Consider the following 15,022-nt stretch of genomic DNA (forward strand, 5'->3'; position numbering starts at 1 on the left):
ATAGACGGTGGCCCATATAAAAAAACTATGTTACATACAAATGTACGAACAAATAAAAACCCAGCGAAGTGGGTCCTTGCAGCTAGTGTAGTAATAAAAATATAACTTGACATACATATTTATAAATAATTTATATTCAAATTACATCATTTCTATGACCAAGGGCAGCGTAAGGCATGGACGATGTGGACCACCGTCTATGCCTCGTGGTCCGAAGGGCCTCGCGCCTCGAAGGTTTATGCATTACTTAAAAGCCGTGAATGCGACAAAAATTTTACTCGTCATAAAACGATAAATATTTTGTCAAATTTTTATTCATAAAAATGCAGTTTCAACTGCTTTTTATTTTATAAAATCTGTTTTCTTGCGCCACCGGAGGGCCTTTTAAACAATAGGTAGTCTGTTAGCGTTGGTCAGTAGTACAGTAATACCTCGACTTACGCTACCCCAACTTACGCGAACCGGGAGTTATGCGATTTTCAAATCTCGTCAATTCCTCTTTTGTTTGATCGCCACGCGACTCTCGATTACTCACTCCCCTCACACTATTGTTTGACTTACATGTTCGGACGTGTCGCACGGAATCGACACATAGCTACAATTTATTTTGTGTTATTTATTTCTATGTTTGTTATATCTACGGAGACTCGAGAGACTATGTGGTGATTTCTTGTAACCGTGAATGAATCAAGAGACAAGATAAGATTAACGAGAACATTTATTAGCTTACATACATCCGACTTAGATTTTACACAAATTGCAAAATTATACTCCGACTTACGCAAATTCGACTTACGCGGTTATCGCTCGGTCCCACCTATCGCATAAGTTTGGGGTATCACTGTAGTCCAAATTCAATACGAACGTTTGTTTCTTGAAAATTTGATCACGATTTAAATACAGTATTTACTTTTAATATTACCGATATGTCATCGAAAAGAAAATGTGTTGTCTTATCATTAAAAGACAAATTAAAGTATTTGTTTCAATTATCCGGATTTTTCCATATCCGGACTACCTTCATCCCCAATTAGTCCAGATAATCGAGGTTCTACTGTAATTCATTCCAACACAAAAAACACATTCAAAGCTAAGTAGTACATTAAAAAAATAAATAACTATAGTAAGGAAAACACTGAAAAGTGCATTTTGTAGTTGTAAATGTATAACCATAATAGAATAATAATTGATTAAAAAAAATGTAGTTTTATTTGCACTTTACTTTTGAGGATAGATGATAGTGGAGGTGTAAACTGGTGGTGGAGGAGAGGGAGAAGGGAAATTATACTAAAACTTAACTTACATAACATAATGTAACAATAACTTAGAAAAGATTAAAAAAAATTAGTGTTGTTTTATATTTTTTTGTTTTAATTTTTATTCACTGCTTTTTGCTTTTTTTCCTTCACTTCCACCAGCACTTTCACTGGATAGAGATTGCTTGGTAAAATATCTATCCAAAGAAGTTTGGCTTTGCCTACTTTTTAAAATGTTTCTAAAATGACTTAGGCAAATGTCATTACTCCGAGCAGCAATACAGCCAGTGTGAACCTTTTCGAGACGTTTCTTTTTAATAAAATCAGTCACTTTCTGATAATACCTCAAGATTTCCTTTATTGAGCGAGATCCTTCCATGACGAAGCAAACACGGGACTGAGACCGATGAACAGAAGTGAATAAAAAATGGCGCTGCAAACTAATGTAACGTCATATGGTGAATTTTTGTTCGTATCGTGGAGCAAAAATATGTTCAAATTTCGTGTCATATCCTGAAAATTTCGTATGCTGGGGCGTTCATATCCTGAGGTATCACTGTATAATAAAGTTTTCAAAAAATGGTTTCACTGGTTTAGAACAGGGCAGCAATTTCAAAAATTTTTTAGAATCTGTATATTACTCTATATTATACTATAAACAACTACCAACTTCATTTTCCAAATGCAATGTAATAAAAAAAATCTGAAAATCAATAAAAATAGCTCAAAATGACAAAATTTGCAGTTAAATCACATACAAAAGTTACAAAATCTGAGTTTTCTAACACACTGTGATATAAATAGAAAAGTTTTACTCAAATAATAACTGCTATCAAATAGCAGCTGCAGCTATATTTTTGAAAATTTCCAAAAACTTGATGTAATATAAATTTAATAAATATAAACTTTAGTAGGGATGTATCAAATTTATTTATTTAACAAACATAACAGGAAACGAAATGTGTAAAATGTACAATATATATTTACCTATTATATTAAGAGTGTGAGGACCCGAACAGGGGTCAACTGAGAGGTCCGAATGAGGGGTGTCGATTTAATAATAAAGAGCTCCTTTTCAGACGCGAATGGAAAGGATTGGGTGTCTTGATTGAACAATGCAATTTTTTTTTTTTTTTGTAAATTCCTTAAACAATGGAAACGGATAAATTTGAGGAAAACTCGACGAGAGAGAGGAATCATATTCATTCGCAACGTTGACCTCTCCCGCACCCTCCATTAGGTTTCGAATGTTCACCAGGTGACAAGAAGAGACCAATGGAGAGGTGACCGAGGTTAAGAAATGTATAAAACCATGCGATTCAAGTTACAAAGGTTCTTGGGTCTTGGATGCATAGCATTTCTTCTCCTGGATGTGCATGCTCCAGATCTTTAGAAAAAGAAAAAGAACATTTCAGAACGTTGTGGAAATATCGTTCTCTGGGTGCCTCCTAGTGATCTACAGATTCGTCAGTTCGTCCAAAGAGAAGCTGCAGAAAGCCATGATCAACGCCCCAGGGCCTACGGAGTATTTCACCATCAGTGTCCATCCACAAACAACGAAAACAGAACTTTTCGAACTTTATTCGGACTTAATCCATGCGTTTTGTGGTGCTATCTCATCAATCAAGGAATTTGTAAGAAAATTTCTATGTTTAATAAACAGTTTATGATGGAAACCTGTCTCAGTGAATCCTAACACTCACACACAATGGAATTGACCACTCGGCTGTCGGAAGACTCCTCACCCTAATCAGATAACCTCACAAGAGTGCACATCAACAGGTATATGCAAAGAAAATAATGACTTCCCTCAAATAGTAATTGCAGAGAAAATATGCAGTTTAAAATAGTAGCTGAAGCTATTATTTGAATAAAACTGGACTACTAAATTTATTTTTTTATTAATTTTTGTAAGAAATTCAACTTTGAAAATGATTACAGATATATGATTTTAAATTATTTAAGGAGATTAAAGCAAAGATGCAACTTCTAAACTTTTAGGTCTGTTTATATCACACTATATTATATGCTAGCAATACAAAAAATAACTTGATTCTTTTAGAGCAGTGTGGTTAAAAATATAAAATCTGAGACATTAATAAAAATGGCTCTGAGTGGCATTTTCAATCAGTTATCTTGCACATTATAATATGAACAGAATTATAATTATATTTTCATATAAATTTTTTATGCATAATTTACATGTGCAAATAATCTGATAACATTGTTTTACAATACTTGAGTAGATTAATGCAAGAAAATGAGTTTTGGCATTTTTGGAAATCTTTACATTACATTGCTATATATCACAAAAAATTACCAATTTGATTCATATATTGCAACATAGTTAAAGAAAATAAAACTTCTAAACATCAACAATCAAAAGTGAGTATTTTTAATCAATCATATTTCACAGTTACAGAAAATTTATTTTATTGGAATTATCTGGCATGTTATGATATAAATATAATTTAAATTATATTCTGTGACTTCATCACAATACTGGCTACAATTTTTCATCACAATGTACAGTACTTAAGTTTAGTAGCATCTTGCCCCTGTACATCATATTTTCCAATTATAACTCATCGTAGACTGCCTTTCTTAATAACTAAACACACTCAATAAAACTTTTTAACTATGCAGCCGTATTTATTAAATTCTAACATTTTCAGTCATATTTAATGACCTTTATCAAGAATAAATGGAAAAAACAGAAAAAATCAAACTCCGAACTCTGAGAAAATTTGAATTACCAATCCAATCATTTTGGAACATTTTTTAAAAGGATATTCTATGGGAATAAAGAGTGCCATATCTACATAAAGGCTGTCATTATATAACCACAGTATCTATTAGAACATTAAAACTATGGCGTTCAAGATATAAAATAACAATAAAAATAAAAATACAAACAGACATAAAATACAAAACATAAACAATGTGTTGAGCAAATACATTAACTTAAAGGTTCTGCCCTTAAGTAAGTTGCCGCTTTGTCATCGTTCTTGACGCTTATAATATGCATGATCGCCAGGCTACCGATACTTTGCTTGCATCTCGGAAGTTGATAGCTAATGCTTTTTGGCTGGTTTTGCAGATATGCCAGGCTTCAGCGTACCAGAGGTGCTTTTTGTCACGCATTATTTGTATCAATCTAGCATGGTCCCATTCAGCTTTGACCTCTTGGGGGCAGCTAAGACGTAAGTCACCAGCACTGTGCATGGCTGTTTGCTTCTTATGTTTCTCTGGTGTTCTGATAGCCTTTCTTTGAGGGATCTTCTGTTAGCTCCGTATGATGTAGAACATCATATTCTGCCTCCGCGTATCTGTAACAGTGATTCTATAGACTCCTGGAAGAGAGTTCTTGTCCACAGCATCTTTGTCTGCTCTTAGCAATTGATAAATTGTAGGATTTCTTTTGTATATTATTCTTTTCTTCATAGCGGCTCCTATTTGCCTATAGATGCTGCTCAGCGAGGCCTTATATTCCTTAAGTGTGAAATCTTCTGGATTTTGTAAATTTCGCACCTTGCTACATGTCTTAATTTGGCTAGTAATAGCTTTAATATTAACCCCATATCTCTTAGCTAGTTTATTGATATAACACAGCTCTTCATTTCTGTCTTGGGTACTGCTGCAATGTGAGTATGCTCGTGCAATGAGCGCCTGGAATGCGGCTATTTATACGTTGGCGGGTCGTGTGAATTCCATGGGATAAATATCGGGTTGTACATAGGCTTTCTATAGACTTTAGTGAGAAAATCTCCTTTGCTGTCGAGTTGTATAGATAAATCCAGAAAGTGTATGAGCGTATCACTTTCTTGCTCGAGTTCAATCTTGAGGCCAAACTTGTCATTAATGTCCTTTATGAATTGTTGTAAGTTGGGTTTGACTTTCCATAAAATAACCACATCATCGACATACCTTGCGTACATTAGAATTTGCATTTCATAATTCGGCAATATGACCGAATATGTTAAATAAATATGAATGAAAACGTTAGAATTTAATAAATAGGGCTGCATAGTTAAAAGGTTTTATTGAGTGTGTTTAGTTATCATATTTTCCTGTTAACAATGAAGTCCCACTGGTCATCTATCTAACTCCATTCAGGAGAAGATTTTTAAACTGAAATAATGTGATTTCCAGCCCAAAGCAGAAGTTCTTATATAGTTAACTGGAGCCTCCTACTCTAAGCTTTCCATATCTGGTCTTGACTTTTAACTATTTAACACTGTTCTCAAGACTGAGGAAGGGCAGGCAGACAGATGGACTACAGTGGAAACTTATAGGTCTATAATCTTTTCAAATTGCAGCCCAATGAAATGAATATATTTTCTGCACTGATAACATCCCACTACTATTAGACAAAGAAAAAAAACCATTCTAAAAAATCAGAGATAAAAATGTTCACTTCTAGTACCATATTGATGTAGATCAGGGTTGTCCAACCTTTCTTCCTAATGGGCCAAATTAGAAATTTAGGTATATTCCGCAAGCCACAAAGGTACTTTATATAAATATATAGTTTTGAAAGGTTCAAAATGTGAATATCAAATTTTAATAACAAATATATATAATTACAAAAAACACTGTATTATTGACAGTAAAAAAAAATTAAATCACACAAAATAAATTTAAAGAGATTTTTGACATTGCCTTTATTTTATAATATTGTCAATATCTGATTTTATGGTACTAGTCTTAATTCTAAGAATGTTAGTTAAATGGGAACCACTCAACCTATTTCTTTCAACATTTTTTATAATTTTCATGCAAAAAAATAATTGTTCACAACAGTATGTCATACATGTGGGGTAGTACAGTTCTCTAGCACCAGTTATGTCATTACGAAATCAAAGTGTATCAAGTGAAAAGAGAATCATTTTTGTGACATACTCTATCAAAATAAATGAATGTGTACCTAAAAAATTTAGGATGCAGTGGGCCCCACAAAAATATTAAGTGGGCAGCAGTGCAGCCTGCAGGTTGGACATCCCTGGTCTAGATGTTATCACAGTTATAATTTTTTATAATTGTTTTCAGATTTTTTAAACTATGCTGCATTTGAAAAATGAAGTCTGCATTTTTGTTATAGTGTAATATAGTAATATAAAAATTACTAAAAATTTTTGAAACTGTTGCCCCATTCTAAACCAGTGAATGCATTAACCACTCTGTAGTGATCGATGGATATACCAATCAAGGGCAACCACATAACACTGGAGAACAACGTCAATATCCGCAAAAAAGTTTAGCCAAAAATTACAGCAAAAAAAATTCACATAAAAAGGAATTAAGTGACAATAAAGAAAGATTTTTTCTTTACTAGATGTAACTGTTTAAAAAATTTTTTTCCCAAAATGGAAGCAAGAAAAACGCATGGAAAAATTCTTAAAAATTTCCCATGTTTATTCTCCACTACATCATGATAGTGCCATATCTGACTAACCCTCTCTACAAAGGTTAACATTAATATATTTTCTGCACTGATAAAAAGTTTTGAAACCAGAGAATGAATTCACTTGTTTCAAAAATTTTCACAATACTATATCTTTGAAAACTTGTTTTTTTTTTAATTTGAATTTAGCACCAAAAAGTTTGTAATACATACCATCTTGCATGCCTCATTTTTTCCAGAAGGGCTGTATTTCTTACTTTTCAATTTTATGCAAGAAAACAGCAATATTTTCAAGAGTTCAAATTTTTCACATTTATGAAAAATTTGACCCAATATTGACCAGTAGTTAATCATTCACTGTACCTACTTTGTGCCAATTTTCATCCCATTATTATTGTGGCCAATTTACCATACTTATCCTGCTATGACTTTTATGTATTGAAAAACATGTGATATATTTAAATAAATAAAAGGCCATATTTAATCTAGCATAAATTAGTAAATAAGTATATTAAAAACTTGTAGTATTTGCAGGGCTGCAGAATATTCTCAGGATTAAATTTCCTTGAAAATTATTGCATATTAGCACACAAAATAAAACATTTGATAAATGAATTAATAATTATCACTATGTACAGTAGTTTGGAACATTCGAATTAAATCATACAAAGCTGATCTATCTTATAATTTGCCATGCAATACTGAACTGATCAGTTAACTTAAACACTAAATTAAATGAATGCTTTAATTTAAGCACATATCTCCATCATAAGATAGCAGATACAGTTATAAACTTGATTATAAACTTAATGCATGATTAACAAAAATAAAATTAAAGTCAAATATGACAAGCATCATCACCATGAATGACCTATTTTTTAGCATGGAGTTCTAATTAAATGACCTTTTAATGTCAAAAAACTCAAATTTTATTTTTGATGATGGTTGTGCAATTATTTATGAAAAATTACTTAAAAAATGGACCCATTTTTTTGCAAAAATATAATGCATATGGTTGCATTTTCAAAAAGTCATAAACTTCTTGAACTTGACTATGAAAATGCAACTACATGGGAAACCCAAAAATAATGGGGACAAATTCAGAAAAAATTGTGTATTTATTTTAACAACTTCATATTTTAATCTCCTTCAAAATACTCTCCATTAGCCTCAATACACTTGTTAAACATTTTCTCCATTGTTCAAAACACCTAGAAAATTCCTGTTCTGAAATGTCTCTTAGCACCTCTATCACTTTTGTTTTCACCTCTTCTACTGCTGAAATCACTTCCCTTTGAGTTCCCTCTTCATCCTGGGAAAAAAAAATTGCAAGATGTGAGATCAGGTGAATGGGGGTAGGGGTCATCCGTTTCTTGTCAAAAACTGCTGCACGGAGAATGCCGTGTGAGCAGGCGCATTGTCATGATAGAAAAACCAATCCCCCATTCACTACAAGTTCTTTCTTTTCCTTCTCACAGCATCATGAAGTCCTGAGGACTTCCAGATAACAATGTCAATTGACTGCCTGGCCTGGATGGATGAATTCAGAATAAACAATTCCTTTCATATCAGAAAAAAACAGATCAGCATGGTTTTCACAATTTGACTTCACTTGTCTTGCTTTTTTGGGACGAGGAAATCCTGATGCTTTCCACTGGCTGTATTGACATTTGGTTTCTGGATCGTAACCATAACACTATGATTCATCACTAGTTATCGCTTTAGAAAACAAGTCTGGATCATTTTCCAAATGTTCTTTCAAAGCCTGGCAAGCTGCCAAGCAATTGCCTTTCTAACTGGCAGTCAACAAGCATGGAACCAACTATGCGGAAACTCTTCTCATGCCAAGTTCTTGTGACAAAATTCACTGAATCAAACTCCCACAAAATCCACAGACAAATCAACAAGTTCATCAATGGTTTGACAGCAATCTTCATTAATGAGATTGCAAATTTTTTCAATATTTTCGTTGACTTGAACGTTAGATGGACAACCAGACCTGGTTTGATCTTCAAAACATATTTTTCTTTTTTGAAAGTGGGATAACCACTTGTAAACCCTTGTCTTACTCATGGTATCTTGTTTGTAAGCACATTGAATTCTTTCAACTGTTTATGATCCACTTTTCCTTAACAGGAAACAAAATTTCACAACAGCATATTGTTCTTTAAAATCTGACATCACATTTTTGATGAAAACAAAAAATAGTTCTCACAAAAAAAAAAAAAAATCGCTATGGGCCAACAAGTCTTGACATGCCGACACTGCTTCACATACTGATTCCAGAAGATTTCATCTACTGACATCTAACAGTGGATATGCATGCTATGAACTTCCTGCCCTCCCAAAGTTGTTCCATTATTTTTGATCCCCATACATATATTTTTATGACATTTCAAAATTTAATATAAAATCAAAAATATTAGCATCAAATATATCTATGAAAAAATTTGATAGATAAAGGAAAATATCATTATAAAATGTATGAGGGTGGTTTTTTTCCAACCTCTGATGGTCCATAAAACAAAGACAAGTGTAAATAACAAAATGAATTTATTACCAAAAGTTAGGTACACACTTGGTTACTTTTTGACATAATCACCATGAAGATTGAGACATTTGTCATATCTGTGGACAGGATTTGCAATCCCCTCTTCATAGAATGTTGCCACCAGTGACTTGAGATGGGCCTTAATGTTATTTTGAAGATCGTCATTAGTCTTGAACCTCTATCTTCCTAGCCACGTTTTCAGTACAGGAAAGTGGTGGAAGTCATTCAGCACTAAATCGGAGCTATACCGCTGGGTGTTTAAAAAGTTCCAAGCTGAATGAAAGTCTTCATACATTAAAGGTATGAAAACTTCCACTTGTTTCCTGAACTGAAAATGTGCTAGGAGGGCAGAGGTTTGAGACTAATGACAATCCACAAAACAATGTTAACCTGTCCTACGTTGTTCCCAAAAATATTCGTGTTGACACTCATTGACCTGTGTGGGCGATCCCGAATATTTTAGTGTTTACATCGGAACGTTTTTTAAACATCAGATGTCGCTACTTGTATGGTGTTTTGAAATAAGTGACTCATATCAGAAGAACCATTATGTTATCTAGTTTTTGCTCAGCAGGTTATCAAAATTCTAGGAATAGTTCTTTGTTAGAAATCACAAAGAAAATTAGGCCATTTTGTTTCTGTTTTTCGATATGGCACCAAATAGTACACACAGCGCTCTAAATAAGTCAGAAGTTATCGAATATTTATTCAATTTAGGTTCTGATGAATCCAAATTTTCAGACAGCAATGGTGATTACATATCAGATCAAAATGTAAGTGATGACAGTGGTGATTTTGATCCTGAATTACCATCTACGAGTGGATATAGAGGCAGATCACATGGCAGTACTCGAAGTAATACTGCTAAACATCCGCGATTTAGTAGTGACGACGGATGGATTCGTACAAATTTCAGACGTCCTCAAGTGAACAGTTTTACAGGACCATCAAGAATACGATGTAATCTACAGAGTGATGCTACACCGTTTGAGTGTTTCAGTATATTCTTCGATGACGAACTTGTCGACAAGATTGTTTCAGAAATGAACAGGTATGGTGATAGTTTGCTAAATTGTGACGATTTACGAGAGAATAGTCGGATAAAAAACTGGAAACCAACGACAAATCCAGAAATTAGAGAATTTCTAGGACTTATAATGGTCACAAGTATAATTAGAAAACCGTGCCTAAGTATGTATTTTACAAGTGAAGATCTTTTGTCGACACCCTTTTTTTCCAATGCAATGTCGAGCAACTGCTTTCAACTTTTATTGTCCTGTCTGCATTTTATGGACAATAATCAAGCTTCAGGTGGTGATGATTGACTGCATAAATCACGCAGTGTTATCGATCATTTATGCCACAAGTTCAAAAATGCATACCTCCCAGAGGAAAATATCTGTGTAGACGAAAGTCTTATGCTATGGAAAGGGAGATTGGGATTTAGGCAATACATACCGAACAAGCGTGCTCGTTTTGGAGTGAAAAGCTTTGAAATTTGTGAGTCACAAATAGGATATGTTTGGGACTTTATAGTTTATACTGTAGCTACTACTGAATATGGAAATTTTGAAGGTGGGCAAGGAGAGAAGGTTGTGCTAACCTTATTAGAATCATTGTTCAGTAAATATCACAAGGTTTTTTTTAGATAGGTTTTTCACCTCACCGACCTTAGTGAAAACGCTTCTAGACAAACAAACCTATGTATGTGAAACAGTAAATAAAAATTGGATAGGAATGCCATGTAATTTTCCTGGCAGTAAATTGAAAGAAGGGTAATTTATCACCTGTCAAAAAGATGAATTGTCTGTGTTCTGTTGGAAAGACAAAAGGGATGTGGCAATTCTAAGTACAATGAGTGATAACAAATTCTCTGATTCGGGTAAATGTGACAGATATGGGGAAGTAATAATGAAGCCAAATTGTATTTTGGATTATAATCACAATATGGGTGGTATCGATCTCTGTGACGGAGTAATACACAATTATCCGTACGTGAGAAAAACGGTAAAATGGTACAAGAAAGTATTTTTTCATATGATGGATATTACATTATATAATGCTTGTATTTTATATTTGAAAACATACAAAAAAACAAATATCATTTCTAGATTTTCGTATGTCTGTTATCAGAGAAGTGATAGAGAAGTATCACACAAGCAGACATCTAGCCCGCTGCAATTGACCATCACACGAAAATCCATTGCATTTATCTAAATGGCATTTTCCTAGTTTTATACCACCTACTGAAAAAAAAAGCATCCATCCAGAGTATGTAAAGTATGTTCAGCTAACAAAAAACGTGCAGAATCACGTTATCAATGTGTACAATGTAATGTTCCACTATGTGTTGTACCTTGTTTTGAGATATATCACACTAAAATTAACTTTTAAAATAAAATTTTTTGTTTTTTACATTCCCTAATATGTCTATTTTGTGTGTAATAAATATAAAGTAATTTGGAATAATACGATAGCCACAATTATTATTTTTCTAAAACATGTGATTGCATTAGGCTTAACATAAAAAAAAATTCAACGAGGAGCGACACGTGACGGAGAAAATATTCAACATTGAATAGGTTAAGGCCCATCTCAAGTCACTGGTGGCAATATTCTATGAAGAGGGGGTTGCAAAGCTTGTCCACAGATATGACAAATGCCTCAATCTTCACAGTGATTGTGTCGAAAAGTAACCAAGTGTGTACCTAACTTTTGGTAATAAATTCATTTTGTTATTTACACTTGTCTTTGTTTCATAAACCATTGGAGGTTGAAAAAAAATCAAAACAGCCTACTACTATTTAATCAAGACAATTCAGAACATGTTTTTATGTAGTTTTATGTTTTATGTTATGTATTAATTTGCAATTTTTTCTGTGTGGGAACAAGTAAATATTTTGTTTAAATCAAGCTGATATGAAATTGCATCTATTAAATATTGTCAAAAAAAGTTTTGAAATAAAAACAGACTTTCTTTTTCGATTCCTTTTAAAGCTCAGTTAGTTTTCAGTTTATTTGTAAAAATTAAAACCGTGATTCTGGAACCTCAACTGACTCATCCCATTGCAAGTGCATAATCATATAAGTAGACAGCAATATAACAAATGACTGAACTGATCAGAAACAAAGTAAATAATGTTCCAATTTCATTTTAAAACACAAGATGCTGTCATTTCGGAAAATTTGCCTGATTGAAGTCTATAGACTTAGTTGAGACACTGCTCCATTTTATTGCAACATTTTTGAAGCTATTGAATAATATTTTTTCTACTATAAATTTCCCCAGAACTGTTTAATTTTTCTTAAACCTCATTCACACAATTGGACATATTCTGAACACCTGAATCTGTACTTATTAAATATCATATAAAATGTTTAAATGTAAAAATGCTTAATTATAAAACTATATCATTAAATATATGAAAAAATCTCAAAGAATTTCAATAAGAAATTAAGAAAATATCAAAAATTTATTAAGAACAGAAGAATAAAATTTCTAAATGTTCTTTATACTATTTAATTTCTTATTTTAATATATCAGCTAAAAATTGTTCACTGCTACAGAAACAAGCTCAATATTGATAATTAATTTAATTTCTTACTGAATAATTTTTGTTAACATGTGTGATTCTCCACTCTTCAGTATTCATGCTAATTTTTGAAAATTCAGTTTCTGGAAGAAATGCAGTCCATCCATCCTCCAAAATATTAAACAATGCTCGATGAAAGAATGGATAATAGAATTTAACATTAGCTGAAATAAAACAAAAATATATTAAAAGATTTATTTTAGTTATACAGTAGAGCATCGATTATCCGATCCCCGATTAACCGTCACTTCGGTTAACCGACCGTTCTAATTGGAAAATTTCAAATGTCCGCTAGTGATGTGGCACTACAATATTTGGCTATGTCTTGGCTACTTTAATATTATTTTTGTTAAATTTTTGCGTGTTTTAGCTGGCAACACGGCTCAACCATTGAAGGGAGGCCAGTATTTAAATGAGACTTAATTTTCTAATTATGAGTGGTTGTTTGTTTTGTGGGCAATAAAATAATTTTAAAATAATTTTTAACGATACAATAGCGACGATTATTATTTTAAAAAATTTGTTAGGTTTAACATCGATGAAAATTCAATGCGAAGTTGGTTAATAGCAATATACTAATTACATGGGATATACTAATATACTAATAATGTATTTTTTTCATTTTTTTCGGTTATCCGATTTTTCAGTTATCCGACCAACCTGAGTCCCCAATTGAGTCGGATAATCGATGCTCTACTGTACTATTATTTAAGATTTTAAAGTATCTAAATCCTTGTACATGCAATCTGTACTAAAAAAAGCATCTTTCCTATAGCACAACCTGTATCTAATTTGATTAACCTTTAATTATTTTATATTTTAATATATTATAATTTTGATTGAAATTGACACACATCTAATTTGTATAGAAAGAATAAAGTTTGTTTTGCATCATTTATATTTTTCGTATACATTTATCCCTTGTATATAATCCATGCTTAATTCAATTCTAAACTTTTGTTTTTATATCCATAATATAATTATATTACTAATTATTTTGTTTTATATTATATATATATCAATATATAATATAATAATCTTACTTTTGTTTTTATCTGTAATCTTCTGATTACCTTAAGTTACAGATAAAATATACACAAATCCAAATAAATGAAAATATTACAAAAAATTATTATGTAGTTTAAAGTATAATATAAAATCTTTGCTTATGTATGTTTTAAACAAATTCATTTTAAGTTCTCTTTTCACATTATCAGCTTCAATATGACTGAGAACATGTAAATGTTATCAATTATAAATCTTAACCAATGCTTTAAACAGTAAACTTTAATCATTTAAATTCTCAAAGAGACAAGAAAACCCCACACACATTTTCACATTCTTCACTCAAAGACTTGCAATTACCTACAAGAAGGTTTTGTTTTTTCATTCATTACATAACATGTTTCAGCCATCAATGATTGTTCCCTTTAGACCAGTGTTGTCCAACTGAAATTGTTTACTGGGCCAAAACCAAAATACAATGTAGGCCACACATTTATTTACAACAAAGCATATACAATTATACAGTATTTTGTATGTATTCTAATGTAAAACTTGCTTTTCAATTTTTTCACTTAATTTTTTAATATCAACAGGTATTTTTGATGTATTGTACAAAATAATTGGATTTTTTAAAATTTTTATTGGTCAATCTATTATGACTTTTACATTTAACAATCTTCAATTTTGAGAAAAAAGATTCACAAAGATAGGTAATTCCCATTGCAGCTGTAATGCTCATTGCGTTTTTTTAGGTTAGGGAATTTATCATTACAGACGTATTTTGTATAAAACTGAACTTTGTTATTGCCTCAAACATATATTTCAATTCAGAAGATGAATGGAGATCTATCAAATCTATCTGCAAATTTGTTGGAGTTTGTTCCACAACAATGTCAAATGGACATAACAAAATATTAAATATATTCTCATAAATTTTTTAATATGAAAATCTTTCTTGAAATTCTCTTAGTAAATTAATAGTTTCTTGTGCATATTTAGAAAAATGTTTTTGTCACTATTAAATTTATGTAATTTTGGACGATGAAATGTAGTTTTTGATTTTAACTGACTTTCATAAAGTTTGAGTTTTGCTATGAATGCTTTATATTTTGATAACAGTCTGTGATCAATTTGTTTTCACCTTGAAGCTGCTTATTAAGTTAGTTTAATTTCATTGTAATATTTGGAAGGAAACATAAATCAAAAAACCACT

The 15,022-nt window shown here is 31.8% G+C and overlaps 1 protein-coding gene across 1 annotated transcript in view; it reads right to left on the reverse strand.

Moving 5' to 3' along the window:
• The window catches only part of LOC111626088 (myotubularin-related protein 9-like), a 66,758-nt gene extending 53,778 nt beyond the window's left edge, over positions 1-12,980 (reverse strand). Inside the window, exon 1 of the mRNA XM_023369370.1 lies at positions 12,817-12,980. Coding sequence (XP_023225138.1) covers positions 12,817-12,864 — 48 coding nt within the window. The 5' untranslated portion in view covers positions 12,865-12,980. The remainder of the gene's footprint in view (positions 1-12,816) is intronic.
• Positions 12,981-15,022: the final 2,042 nt, after the last annotated feature.

The sequence above is a fragment of the Centruroides sculpturatus genome, unplaced genomic scaffold (assembly GCF_000671375.1).
Source record: "Centruroides sculpturatus isolate CEXI.00-Female unplaced genomic scaffold, Cexi_2.0 scaffold305, whole genome shotgun sequence".
Classification (NCBI taxonomy): Eukaryota; Metazoa; Arthropoda; class Arachnida; order Scorpiones; family Buthidae; genus Centruroides; species Centruroides sculpturatus.